The 18,803-nt window shown below is 41.8% G+C and overlaps 2 protein-coding genes across 2 annotated transcripts; both read right to left on the bottom strand.

The window, feature by feature from the left end:
- Nucleotides 1–85: 85 nt before the first annotated feature.
- LOC116385715 (E3 ubiquitin-protein ligase TRIM39) lies at nt 86–6,141 on the bottom strand. The gene is made up of 10 exons (XM_031851404.1): nt 6,077–6,141; nt 5,282–5,331; nt 4,708–4,850; nt 4,461–4,559; nt 3,035–3,166; nt 2,720–2,842; nt 2,397–2,525; nt 1,739–1,817; nt 1,279–1,305; nt 86–1,172 (listed from the first exon to the last, which is right to left on the bottom strand). The coding sequence occupies exons 2-10, from the start codon at nt 5,313–5,315 to the stop codon at nt 637–639; spliced, it is 1,302 nt and encodes a 433-aa protein (XP_031707264.1). The 5' UTR covers nt 5,316–5,331; nt 6,077–6,141; the 3' UTR covers nt 86–636.
- A 556-nt stretch (nt 6,142–6,697) lies between these two features.
- capgb (capping protein (actin filament), gelsolin-like b) lies at nt 6,698–15,015 on the bottom strand. The gene is made up of 9 exons (XM_031851405.1): nt 14,798–15,015; nt 10,827–11,017; nt 9,893–10,047; nt 9,245–9,403; nt 8,925–9,074; nt 8,050–8,136; nt 7,828–7,960; nt 7,298–7,389; nt 6,698–7,106 (listed from the first exon to the last, which is right to left on the bottom strand). Exons 1-9 carry the CDS (start codon nt 14,863–14,865, stop codon nt 7,041–7,043), a joined length of 1,101 nt encoding a protein of 366 aa, XP_031707265.1. The 5' UTR covers nt 14,866–15,015; the 3' UTR covers nt 6,698–7,040.
- Between the last annotated feature and the right edge of the window lie 3,788 nt (nt 15,016–18,803).

The following is an 18,803-nucleotide window of genomic DNA, read 5'->3' as shown; positions in this document are numbered from 1 at the left end:
TTTATTTTTTTTAAAAGCACATTCTACATCTAGATACATGCATGCAGGGGGTGGGGGGGGGGGGGGGGGGGGGGGGGGGGGGGTTATGTATGTCATAGATGAGAATGAAAGACATCATATTTATTGTGTTCATATCTGAAAGTGCATTATAAACTGCATGCATGTATCTAGATGTAGAATGTGCTTTTAAAAAAAATAAATACTTTTATTTACTCCCAAGTTTTTGTTTCTCGTGGTCTGATAACACTTGTCTTAAAATCATTGCAGATTTTTTAGATAATTTTCGGAGTGGTATGATCAGATACATCTATCATCAGCACTTTGATATACTGTAGTTCAGTCTTTGTTAATGAGTCTCCCACTGTTCAAAGTCCGACACATAAGAGATTTAAAATTCAGCTTAAAGGCCAGAAATTGACAGACATATTTAAAGCAACATTCAGAGAAGGAAAATTCATGTAAAATTCCAAATATTTGTGTGCTTTTGAAAGTCAGAGCTCGTGCTTTTCAGTTAAATCGAATTGATGACGCCGCTTTTCGAAAAGAATCTTCATCTTCGTGCAGATTTTCCGTAAGGTTTCAATGCGATTTTTGTTCAAGTCAAAGTGAATTCTTCCAAGCGTCCAATAAGAGTCGTCAAGGCTCATCTATTTTCGTATTTATTTGCTGGATGGTCATGCATGTGCGACCATCCAGCGGGGCGAAAAGAGGGTACAGCTTCCCTCTGAAGCTTCCAGTGAAGGTGTAGATGTGGAACTTTGTTTCTGCGTTGTAGAAGGAGATCTGGCCCTCTTCGTAGTGTAAGTAGATCCCCATGCGTCGAGGCATGAGGCCGACGGGCAGTGGAGTCTCCGGCTTGGTGCAGGCGTAGAACTGGTTTGTGCTGCGCCACAAGACCCAATAGCCCTGCTTAGGGGTCATGGGGAACCGGCCCTGGCGCTTGGAGTCGGCAGTGGTCAGACCCACGCGGCAGTAGCCATTTTTGGCTATGTCTACCTCCCAGTAGTGGCGGCCGCTGCTGTAGCCCTCCCAGCCCAGCACACAGGGCCAGCCGTCGAAGCGCTGCAAGTTGTGAGGCAGGTCGGACTCCGAGTGGCCCTCCTGGACCATACGCTGGTTCTCTGACAGCTGCAGCCAGGGGTGGTTGGTCATTGGGTCCAGAATCACATCAGCTGTTCGGAAAAAGAAAGGGGCACAAATGAGTGTGTCGTCCTGTGATTGATATGTTTGCTTTTTCTCTGTGAGATAAGATGAAGATAAAACGTAGGCTGATCTTACCTGCTGCACTGCAAATCCAAGTCCAAACTGAAATTGAGACAAAATCGTAATGTATAAACCAGAAATGTTCATTGTACATAGTCTAAACTAGTGATTTCCAGGGGTCGCAAGGTGATGATTACCAGAATAGGAAAAACTAAATTCTGCTACTCAACATTATCTTATATTTTTGGGGAAATTTTGCCTGTTGTTACTCTTTTTGTTCTTTTGAAATACTCTTCAGGTCCTCTGCAAGTTATTCTCAGAAGGAACAGTAGCTCTTAGATTGAAATGATTATAACTCATTGCAACACAAACTGTGATGAGTGCTGGCTTGAAGGAGAAATTACTTTATATTAACAGATCACAAGCAAAATAGGTTGGGGACCACTTGTGTCAATACCAAGCAGAAAGTATAATAATAATTGTACTTTAAGCTTGGGTAAATCAGTGTCATTTAGATTTTAAAAAAAATGCGCACCTGAGTTGGGGATGTATCTTGGAATTCCTGCTTTCCAGGTCCTTTGCTTTGCCAGTAACCACAACTGTGGAATCATTTTCTGAAAAGGAAATCATAAAAATGTTTCATAAGAAAGAGCATTTCTATGTAGCCTCTCGTTGTGACCATGCAATTTCAAATATCATGTCAATGCTGTGGTGACCTTTTCAGGGAAACTGCTTTTGGCTGGCTGTGGTGATACCACTGCCTTTATGAAAGCAATGAAGACACAAGGTTCATTGCACTTTTTACTCTTCAACACTAAATGAAAGCCCTGAACGTCATAACCACACACGTAGTGCAAAGGGCGGTGTATTGTTACTGCACAAGTCATGTGACGTATTCATGCCTTAACTACGGCTGAAATACACACTGGAACACTTATCAGGGACATTTAATGTTGCAATGTATCATGTCAGAGGCAGATCAGATATAAACTAATCACCAAGTTCATTTATTGATGCTCTGCACGCATTCCAAGAGCAGGGTTCCCTCAAATCACACGTTACATAAAGTTGTTTCATAACCACGCCATGTCTGCACTGCGTGGTATCATTTAACAACTGCTTGTTTTATTTTCTTTTTCTTTTTTAGACATGAACCTGAGTATGTTTCTTTGTGTGACTCGGGGGTTTCTCACCGTGCAGTCCTCTTTGAGCAGAGACCAGGTGATGAACTCCAGCAGAGGCAGCAGGTTAACCAGACGTTTCTTCTTCAGGCCGAGCTGACGCAACACTTTACCCACCTCGTCGCGCTCAACACCGCAGCTCTGGAAACACCAAAAAAAAAAAAGATTCCTTAAAAAACAAACACGTGACAATAACTCTGACAAAGTGCTTGCCGGCTTGAGAGTAAAACTAAATAATTGTCCTTTGTTTTTCTGCTTTTGTTCATTTCTGTTGATAGCAACTAATACAAAAACGTTTTTGGGACTTTCAAGGTTTTAATTTTAGGACTCCTCACCTCAGTCGCCTTTTGCAGCTCCTTTGCCCACTCCATGATCCTCATTTGTGCATTCTCATTGGCATCCTCTTCTTTATTTTCATTCTCTTCACTCTCTGATGCCCAGGGCTTCTCCTTCAGGAGCTGAGGACACAAATGCAGGAAGTTGAGATTGATATTTTTGCTTGTTTGTTACATCAGAATATGTTTCCTTTCACGACCACGGCTGTTACAAAGGTTGCACCTTCAATCAGTCATTGAATAGTCACTGTATGGTCTTTTTTTTGAGCACCACAATACTCAATCACACATTGGCTCGTGTGTGTGTGTACTGACCTTGTCGACATGGTGGAGCTCGTCGACCCACTCCAGGATCAGCTTCCTGCTCTCCTCGAGACTGCGCTCGGCGCGGCTGTCTGAACTCTGGGAGTCTTTCTTACTGGTGCCCTCCTCTGGATCACCACTGCCCTGCTTAAACACAACACAACACACTGTCAGATGATGTCATACGCTCTTAAAAACACAATGGTGGTGTCACCATGACAATAAGATGACAGTTATCGACAGTAATGTGAGTTTCAAGGCTCAGGAAAATTGGGCACTGAGTGTTTTTGTTTACACTAGCTAATATTATGAAAGTCATATGAGACCCTTGTACAGATATGGTACATTACGTGTCTGCCCACCCTGCATGTCTAAGCGCTGCAGGACAGAGGGTCATGTAACCGGGCTATAAAAGAGTCAATAAACGCGTCTGCTTTCAGCACACACCCATTCAAATAAGCAAGTCGTCACTCTGCATGACCAAGCAAAGCAATCGTTTCCCATGATAAATACTGCTTCAGCTGACCTTACAAGGCGTCGTAACTGTGGGCATTAAAAACGAAACGTTGCACATTTGTGAACTTTTAACAGCCAAGAGCCTGCGATGCCTTCTTCCTCATTTCCCTGACAGAGTCAAAAAGGCTCTCATCCTGTTTGTTGACATTTTACCTGAGCTGGCAAACAACAAGCGTCTACATGAATAAGAAACTGAAGGATGATAAAAGGGGAAACAAACATGAGCACTTCCTTGTCTTGTTTCTTAAGTCTCTTAAGATATTCACACAAACCTTTCTGTATTTGGTCTTTGCCTTCTAAATTCACACGTGATACTGCTGTTAATGGATAATATTGTACAGAATTGTAATTTCCCTTTCACCTAATAAGTCAATAAGAAACCTACAGGTAGCTCAGACTGCTGTGGCCACATTAACTGAAACAAGAACATGGATCACATTTCCCCACAGCTTCAGGTATCCTTATATGATTGATTGTAAAGTTCTTTATAAAGCTTTAAAACTTGCTTCTCTCTATATCCAGAGATTTTCTTTCATTTTCCTGTTCCAGCCAGATCACCAAGGTCCTCCACTTCTTTTCTTTAATATGCTCCTTATTCGTCACATAAAGGTACCGGTAAGATGCCTTCTGTTTTTATGCCTCTGATATTAGAGCGACAGGCTCTCTTTGTATTTTCAAAAGGAAATGAGAGAACTTTTAATTTTGGAGTATCGTTAAATCCTTCGTTTTTAAGCTTTTATCATTGTTTTTTTGCATTATTCTTTTATTCCTGTTGTTTGCTTTATTTTATTCTATTTACTTTAATGATTTTTGACATTATATTGTTGTAATCTTTAGTCTTTCTTGGGGCTGCATGTTTGTATGAAAGATGCTCGATAAATAAATAAATAGAAGTTTTTCCCTTCCTTTTCTCATGTCCTACCTTGCAGACTTGATCCACCTGCTCCTTCCAGTGATGGATGAACTGCACACACTCCTGCAGGCTGCGTAGATCCTTCAGACCGTTCTGACGAGGATGTTGCTGCAGGAAACGTAACAGGTCACATTTACATGTTTATTCCTACTATAGGCTTTTTTTTTTTTTTAAATGGTGAAACAAAACAGAATCACTGAAATAATATAAATAGAGAAATATCAGTTTAATCAAAATCCAGGATGTTTTGATGTACCGTGTGTTTGGTGAGGTTGTTGGCGCCTCTGCTGGGGGCCGAGCTGTGAATCTGGACGTCCTCCTCGGGCAGCGTCCAGCGTACGGCCCCGATGGTGCTGCTCTGGGTGCTGCTGCTGTCACCCAGCTTCAGCGTGTCCACTCCTGCAGGGGGACAAATTCAGAAGAAAACAGCGTCTTTTGAGTTCCAGTTCATATCCGTTCACACGGCTGATTTCCAATACAGACATCCAGAAACAAATTAGGGAAAAAGGAAGGTTTACTTTCCCAACAAAGGAAGTAAATCAACATGACAGCGCATTGATATTCCAATAGTAATAGAAAATATAATTAATAGTGATTCAAAGTGGCTTGAAGAGTGTCGGCAATCAATTATTTACAGACACAATCAAAGACTTTAAACCCTGAATGATTTACTGTAAACATTTATGAGCATCAGATTGGATGTAAGCTCCATGACGTCGCATTATTTGCCCAGGGTTCGGGCACAGGTTGTAAATTATCGAGCATGAATGTAGAAGAGAAGTGGCATCGGCAGTGATTGAATGAAGATATATATTTTTTTAAAAACCTACTTTTAGCAGTTTTCAGGATACTCTTCATCTCCATGGTGGCGTCCTCACAGCTGTGAAGCAGAGGATAGTACAAATGTAATGCGGATGAAAGAAGTAAAAGCAGCAATACAGAAATATTAAAATACAAGTAAATTACAAGTAAAAGTCCGGCATTGAAACTGTAAGTAATATTAGCAAAATGCACTTTATGTGTCGAGAGTAAAACGGCCCCTGTCAGCTGTTTATATTGACTATTTTATCATTGAATCATCATTGAATCATTTTTTACTGATGTGTAAATGTGTAGTCGGAACTAATTTAAACTATTTAATTGACTGTTAAATCGATAGCAATCGAGCAAATATTTCCAGATTTACGTTCTCTTTGTTAAGAAAATACACAATAAGTTAAAATATTTCAATGGAAATGTGATACAGCTACAGAATGTTGAGAAACATACTATTGTTGTAAAACCTAGATGTGATACACTTGTAAAGACGTACAAAAAGCTATATATTTGATTTGATATTTTACTGTAAATGACAAACACATAATTTATTATATTAATCATTTATTTAGATAGAATTCTGTGATGCCTCAGTATACATTTAGTGTATGAGAGCTTTTCTCAAGTTTAGAAAATAATGCTTTTTCTTCAGGTTTGTGATCACATTAAAATGATAATAATTGAATCTATACTGAATATGAATTCAGAAGAAAATGTTAATATGTTGTTATATATGTATAGTCATATCACACAGACCTGTGTCACAGACATATATCACAGTGTATTGTAGGCTGGTATTTGTTTCATACCTCTTGTCTGAGGGAGCGGTGGTGCACCTCTGCTGGTGGAGACGACTGGACCGCCGCTGCGCTCTAGTCAGCGGTTTTGTTCCTCTCTGCGTCTCTCTGATCTTTGGACTTTTTTATGGCCTCTGAGGTGGCGATGGAAAGGTCTCTGACACGAAATCTAACGGCTTCCCGGAAACTGCTGGCACTATTCCGATAAGGGCACGTATATAGGCCTGATTTATTTTATAACTCTAAAATAAAAAAGATTAAAAGTAAAAATACTCACAATGCATAAAAACAGCCCTGTGAGTGAAATAGATATATCATACAGGATTATTATTACTGATGCATTAATGTGTCAGCAGCATTTCACTGTTGAGCGAATTGAACCACTCCATATAGGCTACTGTTGGGTAGTTTCATAAAACAATGCATCATAAACGGATAACGTAACCTATAAGTACGTCAAACCTTTACATAAGTACTGCACTGATTACAGTGGACCATGACTGTGACGTCAAACAGGGTTGTTGCGTGCAAGTAATAGAGAGGGTGTAGTTGAAACAACGTTATGCAAACGTTGCTGAACGTCTCATAAAGCGAATTTCTTGGAGGGAAACAATAAAAAATCAAACCACGCCCTTTAGCAAGCAGTTTCAGATTTATTGTCAAATGCGGGCAAATCTGTGACACTAGAACAAATGTAAAAAAAAAAGAACAAAAAATCCAAACTCATTTCAATTATAATCCTTAAAGTCTCAACAGAAGAAACTTGTTTGCATTCATAAAAGTGGCATCACATCTCTTCTTCGACCAGTTTCAAAACAAGCCAAAGAGTGCTCTGTCAGCACGGTACCTTACAAATATGTACATACAAGTAAATGCGTATAAAAAAAAATGTTTTCTACGTCAGATGCTGTCTGATTTCAGATGTTACAGCTTCTCCTCGCTTGCAGGATTTTGTCAAATGTTCCCGTGAAATGTTTTAGTTCCAGTTCAGGAAGAACTGCTTGAAGATGATGGTCTCCTTCCCCTGTGGAAGTATCTCCACCTGCAGCACAATACACAGACACGTTTACAGCTGGCGGCGATAAACTAGACCTCGTGAATAATCCTTTAAAATCATTACAAGCTGCTGTAAAGGCTGCAGGAGCCAGAGCTGGTGATACACAACTATAGTGGGAGAGCAGCTAGAATAACATTTACAGGAAGTGAGAGACTAGTAGAGTTTAGAATCAGTACCTGTGTTTTCATCCTGGGGTACTTCATTTGTTCGATGAAGTTATCCGCCATCTGTAGGGCCACCTGCTTCTCCTCATCATTTGCTCCAGTACCTGACAGTCAATCGATGTCTCACATTAGCTCTGGCAGTTTCATATACAGCATATTGTTAGTGGATCCTCATCAGCCGCTAGTAGCATAACAGCTACTCCTTCTTGTGTCCACAGGAGAAAATAACTACAGCAGTTTCAAGTATATACATGTCATTTTCAATCAGAGATTAGCAGCTAAATTTAAAGTGATTTTTGACACTGTGCAGTGGACAGAATGAGACTGTACGGTAACTAGAAATAATGCTGGTGTCATTTGCGGCCTTGAGACTCTCCTCCCTGTGAAAACTGTCAGCCATTATTTTTCACAATGCTCATTAAAATTTGATCCGATTAGATACCGAATATATCACATGGCATGTATAACAACTATCACTTTCCTCGGTATGCATTTCAGGTGCCACGAGTTTGCTGGTTCGGGGTCAAGTGGTACTTCCTCACCTTTCCAGACGAAGATCTTTCCGTTGGCGCCGTTGTCCAGAATGAAGCAGTCGTCACGAACCAGCAGATCCTTGGCAAACGGGCTCTTCTTCGACACTTTGGTCATGGTCATGGAACCTGTCGCATCAGACACCTGCGGAGTGAATGTACACATTTTTATACTTGAATTATGTAAACGGTGGTTTGATGCATAGGTTTTAAAAGCTTTGCAGACGACGTTACCTTGTAGAGGGAGGCAGAGTTGGAAGCGTCTGCTTGCTTGTCCTCCTCTGGTGTGCTCTCTGCCAGCTGAGGCATCTGACCCAGGACCTGCTCAGCAACAAGAACAAAAACATCCACAGCTTGTTTTTCAGGATTTCCTTCAGTTGATTTTCAATCATTTTTGGTGATTGACCTGGATATGTGCTTGTTTCCTTTTTGAGTTAATTGTTCATATATATACATGTTGAATTAATTTCGTCAGTGACTTTAAAAGGGTTACAATAACCTGCTGAATCTATTGTTGTCCTCACATTTAACTCGCTTTCAGTCTTTCTGGCTTCTGATTGGTCAGTTGAGTCACATGAAGATGAGGGAAGTGTGAAGAACAATAAAGTAATACTGCTTAAGAACGTTTTCCGTCTCCTTCCAGATGATTCTTCTCAACAAGAGTGATCCAACCGCCGCATATTGAACCCTCACGTCACACTAATTATGAAACTGCAGGCAGCAGACGGTCGGCTTAGAAGAAACAAAGGGAAACAGCTGTTCTGCCTCTGTTCAAACCAGGCCTTCTAAAGCTCACTAATTAACACATGCATAGCATGAAGACATGAGGGTGCTTACGTTTTTTGTTATCTAAATCCTAGGCAGAAAGCAAATTGGTGCATTTCAGAAAATGTCAAATGGTTCCTTTAAAAGGATCTATGTCCTTTATAATTAAAACGATTTTCATTTACATAATTAAAGTGCATCCGCACCATCCTGGGTTGGATTCCAGACTTGGGACCTCATGTAATTCCCCTCTCTCTGTCCCCAAATCCAGTCTGGTTTTCTACACTGTCAAATATAAGCAATACAAATAAGACATAACGTTTTTTTTTAAAGTGTGCATTAACCTTCAGCATCTCCTCGGGCTCGTCCCCCTCGTTGATGTCCACAATGCGGGCTTTACCGTGTCTGTCCGTGTCACGGATCAGCGAGGCGATCTCGCGCACCATCTGCTTCTCGAACATGTTGGCCTGCGACCCGATCCACGACACGATGGTCTGGAGGGCCAACGAGACAGCATGAGATCACAACAACTGTCACATTCATATGATATTCATATTCACCTCGTGCAATTTGCAGATTCACAATCAACTGTATTTTAGATCATAACAGTAGATACTGAGTGCTTAGGCCAACTTGTGAAAGCTGACAGATGTTTTAGTTTCACCTCTCCAAGGTCGAGGATGAAGCAGTCTCCTTTGTTGAAGCTGCTCCAGGACAGCTCCACCTCCTTGGCACGGATGTTGCGTTTCCCTTTGATCTGGTACAACCTCTGCACCGTCCCGGAGCTCTGAGTCCTCCTGAAGCCCGACTCCACTCCGCCCACCTGTGAGAGACATGCAAGGGATATTCATGTCAAGGCATTGAGGCTTTTAGGTTTATTTTGTTATGTTTCACATCATTTTTCCTGCTGGGAAATGAAAGCTGTAACATGGTGTGTTTTTAGCAAGCTCAACTTGGCGCCCTGCGAATCGAGTTGGGTGAATGAACTTTGGAAAAAATGTCCATAATATCCGGGGCGCTGTAAAGTCATAAAAGGGATTAAGCAATAAAAAGATGGCAGATAAAATGTACAAAAACTATAATATTGAAAACAATAATTCATTCATATTACCTGGGTTGAAGGTGATCTTTCAAGGAAATTCTTATTTTCCTATTTTAACTATAGTTTATACCAAATTGCATCTTTCTTTCATTTAAACTTTCGTGGAAGGTTTTGTTTGACGGTGGAGATATTTGTTCTGTGAATTTCTCTCATATTTCGATGGCGTTTAAAGCGTCTGAACATGCAGAATCGGGTCTATTTCTTCCTCACCTTGTAGCTGACGCCTCTGGGGAAGAGGGCCATGAACTCCGGGGCCTCGTAGCCCTGGACGTGCCTGTGCTGAATGGGGTCACCGCTCAGAAAGTTGTCCAGCTGGGTGGCCAGCATGGCGCACGCTACCTGCTCGTCCCTGGACGACTTCTCACCTACCACAGAGAAGAGGTTAGTAAGAGAGGAAAGAACTGATTATTGAGTTCACAAAACTGATTTTATCTTTTTCTTCATGCATAACACATGTAGGCGACCTTACTTTCTGTTCATAGTTTCTGATTTATTCTTAATGAACCTTTTGGTTTATTAGAGGGGAGTGATCTTTGAATAACATGAGAAAAAAGAAGAAATCATGAGGAAATGAGGCCAGAAAGGTTAACATGCCACAGTATGAGGAACAAAGAGCCGCTGACAGAGGTGATGGGTCATGGAGATAAAAGAGACGAAAAGCAAACAGTGTGTCGGCCAGCGGACGCACAAAGGCAACAGTGTCAGTTGTAAACAAGTGGAGGAGGGAGGGAGGCTTCATAGAGACGCATGCTTGAGCACAGAGAGCCGTCTCCAAGCTATAACAATCAGCTTAGTGTTACCTAAGCACCGGATACATGCTGGAAACAACAGCCACATTTGAGTACTGTAGCGGTCCTGCATTTTTAATGCCCCCCCCCCCCGCTCCAAAACCATCCCAGTTTCCCTCGGGACTTCTTACTCTCTCCCTCCTCTCATCGTCCCTCCTTCCCTCTCCATCCAGCCTCTCTCCTCATGTGTCATCACCATTAGTGGGATGAAGTGTGCACATATGTCTTTTTTTGTTTTTCTGCACCGATCACCAAGTCAAATTTCAATCCATCTTTTAATTTGATGAAAAAAAATGATTCTGATTGTGTTGTTTTCTTCATGACAGATGTTATTAACCCAGATGTTTCTCTCTCACCTATCCACATGTGGAGGTCGGCTCCCAATTGACCACGGTTCTCCAGCACCAGGTAGGAGTCCCCGTCATAAAAGGCTCCGACCTCGGAGGGATCCAGTGGCACCGCCTTCATCTTCTCCACCCTCCACACTCGGAGGCCTGGCTCGCTGACCTCTGGACCAAACTGACCTGGTGCTGCCTTGGGGAGCATACTGCAAGGAGAGAAGAAGAAGAAAAGGACGGTAAGACAAAAGGAAAGGGGACACACTTTGCTGTAGAGAGGGCAGAAAATATTAGGGAATTGTCTCCACCGACTGATAAATGTGATTTTTTTACAATGAATAACAGTCAGGTGGAACTCTGAGTCATACCTAGTTTAAGCAAATCCCCTCCTACAGAAGGGGAAGAGGTTGGCTGAAACAGGAAGTGTAAATCCATCGAGCTGTGGCATGTTTCCCTGTGGGAGTGGATGCTCGGTTTTGCTCGGAGTAAAGAGAAGTAAAAGCAGAAGTCAAGTCCTCGAGACAAATTCAGAAAGTGCCAAAGTTGTCACGATCAGAAGACGGGTGTCCATTTCTTGACATTCTGACTGAAGTGTTACAGAACTCTACTGCTCTCCACACCGACAGAAATATTAAGTAAAACGTGTTAAACTGCACCAGAGCTCAACACCGACGCCTCCAAACCACAATCCCTTTAGGGAGGACAGAGCGGAGGGAGCGGATGATGTGCAAATAACACCTAGACTTGACACAAAACGAGGAGTTGTGCTGCTGCTTAACAACCACATCAGGCTACATTACATCACTTCTATGCAACACAAGACCAAGCAGGCCACACTAACACAACTAAGCCAGGCGTGGCTGTGTGCAAGCAAGATCAGGTCACAGGTGGGACTGAGCCAGGTATGGATTTGGATGAGTCACTCTAATGAACACCTCTCTCTGTCTTGTGGTTTTTTCCCACCATGACACACAGGTTGTTTATACGCTACACCCGAACACACCTCTATCTCTTCCTCTGTTCTTGCCACCTTGTATTTTGCATTACTGCTACCTTTCTGTTAGCTTTTAACTTTCAACCATATCTCATGGTCTTCCTCGGCAGGTGGAGGTCTTTGGTTATCATGTGACGTAAGTTACGTAATGAACTGAAGTATGTTCAGTTGTAAGATAACTTCATGTGATGAACAACTGAGCTTCAGTATATCCACTGAGGAAGACCATGAGATGCAGCCGAAAGCTATCAAAAACAGAGCAGGTTATCGTTTGACAGGGTACTATCTTAAGATCAAGGACTATTACTCAAAAAGTTATTGTTGTTTGATTAAAAAAACAACAACAGCTCAGTTCATCATGTGATGTAACATGATGAACTGGAGTTTGCTCAGTTGTTAGGTAATTTAGGCAAAGTATTTACGTATTTAAGTTATCTGATGCACGATAGGAGTGTTCTATATCTGCAGTTTCGTTCTTGCACAGATAATCAAAGGATTAAGAAGATTTCCTGGATGATAACACACAAGCATTTGAAACCATATCAAACTGAAGTTACAGCTACATCAGCTATAGCTTCTGCTGGAGTTTGATAAGAATTAAGCCCTGCAGCTTTATGGGCGTTGTTACATCGATATTATTAGCACTGTGTTCAAATATACCAATTTAATACAGGTGTAACATTTAATGAACCTTCTTGTTCCACCCATCATTATGTAGGTCAATAGTTTATGTTTTAATTTTGCTGTTAGACCGACGCCAGCAACCATGACTGGTAAACAAACAATTAGCATGATTAAGGTGATTAGAGTCAACTAAGGACACCGATCAAACATGCAAAACACAGCCACAACCTCTCCTTTATAATCAGTTCAAGTTACTCATTAGGCAGCAGAAACAGTTAACGCTCATCGTCAGCTTTGTGGTCAGTCAAACAGGATGTCGCCACAGCAACGCCCATTTCCGTTTTGGGGGTTTTCAGTTTGGAAGGTCGTTTTTACGACTCAGTCGCTCTCATCTCCTGTTGTCTGATACCAGCTAATACTTTTACAACTCATATTAATAAACTGTGATCAATAAACAGCTGCGGTCTACTGACCAAAACAAACCAGACGGAGAGAGAAAAAGTGCAGCAGAGTGAATATATGAACACATAAATTGGTAGAGGAGGTAAGGGAGCGAGGAAAGGGCCCGAGGCAGCACATGCAGGGTCTATAGAGTTAAGGTTACAATGCTTGGACAGCTGCTCCAAGAGCACGTAGGGAGGCAGAGAAAAAGGCCCGATACACTTAACTGTAAGATCTCCTGAGGTACCTCCAGCATGCTGTCTGACTCCGGCTCCATTCTGCGTGTCCACTGGTGTGTGTGTGTGTGTGTGTGTGTGTGTGTGTGTGTGTGTGTGTGTGTGTGTGACCCGGTGTGTGTGGGGTTGTAAGGGATCGAGAGGTCTGGCGAGGAGGAGTGTTAGCGCTCACCTGGCCTGGTTAGCTTATATGTGAGAGGTAACTGGAGCCGGTGTGATGAAAGCCTACCTGCCGCCTGAGGATAGGACGCTGTGTGTGTGTTGGGGGGGGGGGGGGAGCAGAGTCGGGTTCCTGGTTCCTGGCTAAAGCTAAACACCATGTTGATAATTAGTGGGAGAGCAAACTGCTGGCTCCTCCATCTTTCCACTCTTCGCTTCTCCTCTGACTCCAGCTCTTCCTCCCTCCTTCTTTACCCTGTCTACCCTCATTATACGCAAAGACCAACACAAACTCTCACTATTACTTTCCCAAGGAGGCGTGTAGCTATAACTTTAGGCCCTCAACATGCTCGGGAAGTCACTCTGAACACCCATTCCCCATCATTAATTTACAAACTCTGAAAGCAAAAGCAAAAGCAATTACAAGTCACTAGGCCTTTCACAGTAGTCACAACATGTGGAAAATCTTCTTCATTGACCCTTTAAATTATTATTATTATTATTATTTTGTAATTTAAGGGCACACCCTGTATTTTGGGGCTCTTTGTAGTGAGCACTAGTCCTAAAATGATCTGAAATGTGAGATCTGCTCTTTTTCCTGTGTTATTACTCTGTGGCGTTGAGCTAGTTATTTATTTTATGAGCTGCAGGCCTTGAAGATTGAATCTTTAGACTCTAGACTCTTTATAGTCAATCTCTTTAATCCGATCTTGTCGTTTACATCAAGGGAATAAGAAAATAAATTAAGAAAGGAATAAATTCCAACGTGAGTCTTGATTATGTCACCAAAAGAGAAGACAAGGCCGACAATAAAAGATTCTAAAAACAGATAGAAGCTTGCCCTTTTGACCTGGGCTATACTGGAGTGGTCAGTGGGGTCTGGTTAAATGGAGACATGGAGATCAGAGGGGTTTAGATGGAAACAAGAGGTCACCGTTGGGCTACAGGGGTCACTGACTCAATCAGTCATTCATGCGTTGACAACCAGACAGAAATATGAGAGCAGACAATATGTACGCGGACAGAGCGGCAGGCGTGGAGAGACCTGAGAGCAATCTGTCAATTGATGGGTGAGTGTAGACAGAGTGTGTCTGTGTGTGTGTGTGTGTGTGTGTGCGTGTGTGTGTGTGTGTGTGTGCAGGATGCAATTCTTGCTTTGATACCCAACCCTAATTTTAAGGAAGTTGCTGCAAGTAAGACCAGGATGATGTGTAGGAAGTGAGACATGGACACACCGGGAAAGGACACTAAAGGTTGGGTTCCCCCACTGACAACAGAAGAAGGTGGAGCAGACAATAAGCAAAGAGTTTGAATGTCAGAGTGAGTCTCGCTGAAGTTAAACTAAAGATTCATTGTCCCGTTGTGAGATTCCTCAGCTGATTTCAAGAGAAGGAATGTGAAGAGCAAACAGGGACAGAAGTGTAAGGGAGGCAAAATAGAAACAAAATTCCTTCAGGTTGAAAGAACAAAATGGACAAAGAAAGAACAAATCAGACTGTACAACAAAAAATATAAGGTTCATGTTGAAAACTTACCTTGGAGAGTGAGTTGGCGGTGGGACACAACACGTCTGAGCGGAGAGCGGAGAGAAAAGTATCGTCATGCAAGGAGAAACACGTCCCTAAACCCACAAATTCCTTCTTTCGCTCACTCTCTAACACACACACACACACACACACGCATACACCTACACAAATATTTCCTGCCTCTGTCTCTGGCAGCCTTAGGCCAGCCCTCTGACTCAACCACAAAAGAAGCAAAAAGTGCGGAAACTTGATTGAATCATGACTTCAAATGGAGGAAGAGGAAGCAAACTAGACAAATCCTTATTCATCTGATAAAACAGCTCATTTTCAACCTGATTTTTAGTACTTGAATTTCATTACTTTCTTTACAAAATACAAAAATGAGGTGACACAAAAACACAAATTACAAAAGATGTCCTCTAAATTAGATCATTTCTCGTAGCTTTCTAGTACCACTAACTTGAATACTGTTGCCCTTCCTTTCTAATCTCCTCGCACAAGTTGAACTTTTTAAAAGGTAAACTCTCTTTTAACAACTGCCCTCTCATAAATGACGATCTGCACAGTTGGCAAATATCCTCACAGCAACCGGTCTCAACACACCTCGTAGTCATACATGGATTCCCCCAAATCAAACACGCCCAGAGAGAAACCTGTGATTCATGGTTTCCTCGGGTAAACATTACTAACCTGACGGAGCCACATTCAGGAGAGCAAAGATCAGCCTGACTTAAGTTTAAATGTACTAAGTACCACTCAGTCAACTGGATTCCATTGGATCGTCTAAGTAACACACGTTGAAGCAAACAGAAAAATGAATAAATAAGGTCAACACAAAAGTTTTAAGTAGCCGACAGATCATGTAACTTAATATCAAAACAGTCATCTTTGATCTGAGAAGCTTTATTTAACCCTTTGAGGAGTCTGTGATTACCAACTCACGTTGTGCTTAGAGGAGATCCAAGAGTTTCCAAGGATAGCACATAATATGTCAGGTAGGACTTTGTGGAAATGTGCATGAATTTAACTTCATTTATTTATATAGCACCTGTCATACAAACATGCAGCCCGACGTGCTTCACATAGTAAAAATTACAACAAAATGTATTTATTTTTAAATCTATGAATAAGAGTCAAATGAAATAAACACCTGGGTTTCAAATTATGTAAAAGAAACATGATTACGGCTTAAAAGCTAAGGCACATGTCACCAATAGTCTAATAATGGTGCAGCTTTGGGTGAATGAGTTTTAGGATTTCCTGTGTAAATATCATGCAGCTTCAATGGGGAGCTGGAACGAGCACTATATATACGTATATATATATACACGTATATATATACGTATATATATATATATACACGTATATATATACGTATATATATACGTATACACGTATACACGTATACGTATACGTATACGTGTATACGTATACACGTGTATACGTATACACGTATACACGTATACACGTATATATATATATATCTAGATATCTATAGATATATAGATATCTCTATATCGATATCTCTATATAGATATATATATGAACGATACGGTCACACAGTGTGACGTAAGGCGAGTTAACTATGTGAAAGGGTTGTTGATAACATCTGTAAGTGGAGCAGCCTGAGCTACGTTATTGGGCTTTGAGTGACCTCTTCTGGGGAAACGAACGCATCACAGTGAGGTCTTTCCCTCTCTCCATCTTGTGGCCAGGCAAGGCAACACCCAGAGGGTTCGTTACCTTTTAACTGTAGTTTAGAAAAAAACTCAAGACAGACGTGTAGTAAAACTTTTATTCATGTTTTTCCAAGTCAAAAAACAAACAGAACAGAGATACAGAGAGTGAGATAATGAATCGATTTCTATACAGTGGCAATTTCAAGTTAAACCTTCTTTTGCAGAGACGTGTAGTCTTTCCTCAGTTTGGAACCCTGTCTCGCCCTCAGACGCACACTACCTGCACAAGCATACACACATTCACACGACCTGGGAGTCCTGATGTCCTGAAGTGACTGGACAGCACACAGTTAAGACAACAGGATTAGATGCAAGCATGGTGGACACAAATATCACAATGTCTGGGGGGGCTTAGGTCCACCACAATATCTAGAAGTGCATTTACCAACCCTGCTTTGTCTCAAAAAGGCTAGAAGATGACTAATCATTTAAACATTTTCAGAACAAAACCCAAAAGATTACTGGCTGCGTTTCATTTCCCTCAGGACTCCCATTCAGATCCAAAACGTCTCTTCCCCCCCCCCATGATTCCCCTCGTCACTGGTAGAAAAAAGAAACACTGATTTCAGAAATGAGGATCACTTGTGGATGAAGAGGGAAGAGGGAGGAGACCCAGCTAGTCCGAGAAATTCAGAAACCGCGTCGACAGATGCAAATGGAACGAGGAGGGAATAAATGTTTCCATCGTCATCATCAGGCGTACAGACGGTTCCCTAACACAATCAAACTAGGTGGAGCCGTGTGAGAAAGCACCCATATCCAAAAAGAAAGTTCGCACTAATGTAGTGGGTAAGGATTTTTTTTTTTCCGTTTTTTTTTTTAACAGAGAGGCCAAAAGTGCTGTTTCTTTGGACAATCTCTGCTTAAAAGAAATAAAATGTTCAATGGCGTTGAAAAGAAAAAAGGCCAGCAGGAGGACAAATGTTGCCCTCTGGCGTCCCGAGAAGTGAAAACCCCCGAACTCTCCTTTTAACTGAAGCGACGTCACCACCTGGGGGGACAGCATGCAATTAGTTAGTAAAAAAAAAAAAAAAAGAAAACGAGCATTTGCCGTCATGGCAGAAACCTCAAACTGTCGAGAACGGGGGAGGAAAATATAAAACGTGCTCCCCTCCGTCCCCTGCCCCTTCATCCACAGTACACAAACATGAGCCTGCCAACAGGCTTACACTCACCAGAAGCAAACAAGAGAAAAGCCAAAAAAAAACACAAAAAAAAAACAAAACCGTAGTTTTCCTCTATTCATATTCACACAGAATAGTATTTAACTTTCTTTCTTAAATAAATCGAGTAGTCCAAATAAACCTGCGTACACGTCAGCTATCAGAAATGGGAGCGAGATTACCGAGGTGTGGGCGGGATTTGAAACAAATTTAAACCTAAAGCTCGATTAAAATGTATTAACATGTGCTACTCATGCAAACAATGACGAAAGCACCAACGCCGAAACTAGTGTCCCTCGTCCACGTGTGCCCCGCTTCCTCCTAGAAACAAAATTAAAGACAGAATAATCACTTATTTTATTCATATAAATCTTTAAATTCCCAAATCAAGGAAAGAATTTTATCTGGAAAAGTGTTTGTTTTTTTTGTCTCCAAATGGTGCAGGACAAGAAGATGCTGGTGGCTGTTTAACGACATCTTTCAGGGTTTTGTCTTTGGAGCGTGAAGGCGAAGAGGGGAGGGCGATGGTGGCTACATACACCGGTGTAGTTAATGACGGTCAAGAGGGAAATTTATTCTTTCCTGCAAGCCAGTTTCTCTCTCCTATCACGTATGCATTTCTGCTGACCCAACCACGTATCAAACACCTAAAGCTCCATCTTTGAGCTGCGAAACATCCCCAAACTGTACTTTTACAGAAGCAGCTACGGTCTAACTAGGTGAAATATGCAGTAAGCAAAGTCTAAACCTCCTTGATTTTCTTTAGAGCTTATGCTTTAGTGATGAATACAATCCTCTTTTCAAAAGGCTTTTGGCAAAATGTACGCTTTCCACAACTATACACCCAACACTTAGAGAACGAGAGAGAGACTGGATGCAGTACACTATTAAGTTAAAAAGGGACTTTTTCTCCCCGTTACGTGTTCACCACATCTTCCTCTCCTTTTCAGTTTCGCCCCAACACCTCGTGTGAAAATTTAAAAAAACTATTTCAAAAGGCAGCCTTTTTTCCCCCCTCCTTTAGGCAGAGCAGTCAAGTCTTTCACACAATAGTTTTAACAATGTGGTAAAGGTGTGTGTGTGGGGGGGGGGGGGGGGGGGGGGGGGGGGGGG

The sequence above is a fragment of the Anarrhichthys ocellatus genome, unplaced genomic scaffold (genome assembly GCF_004355925.1).
Source record: "Anarrhichthys ocellatus isolate YVR2014 unplaced genomic scaffold, GSC_Weel_1.0 scaffold11, whole genome shotgun sequence".
NCBI lineage: Eukaryota > Metazoa > Chordata > Actinopteri > Perciformes > Anarhichadidae > Anarrhichthys > Anarrhichthys ocellatus.
This window is presented reverse-complemented; position numbering and strand designations above follow the sequence as displayed.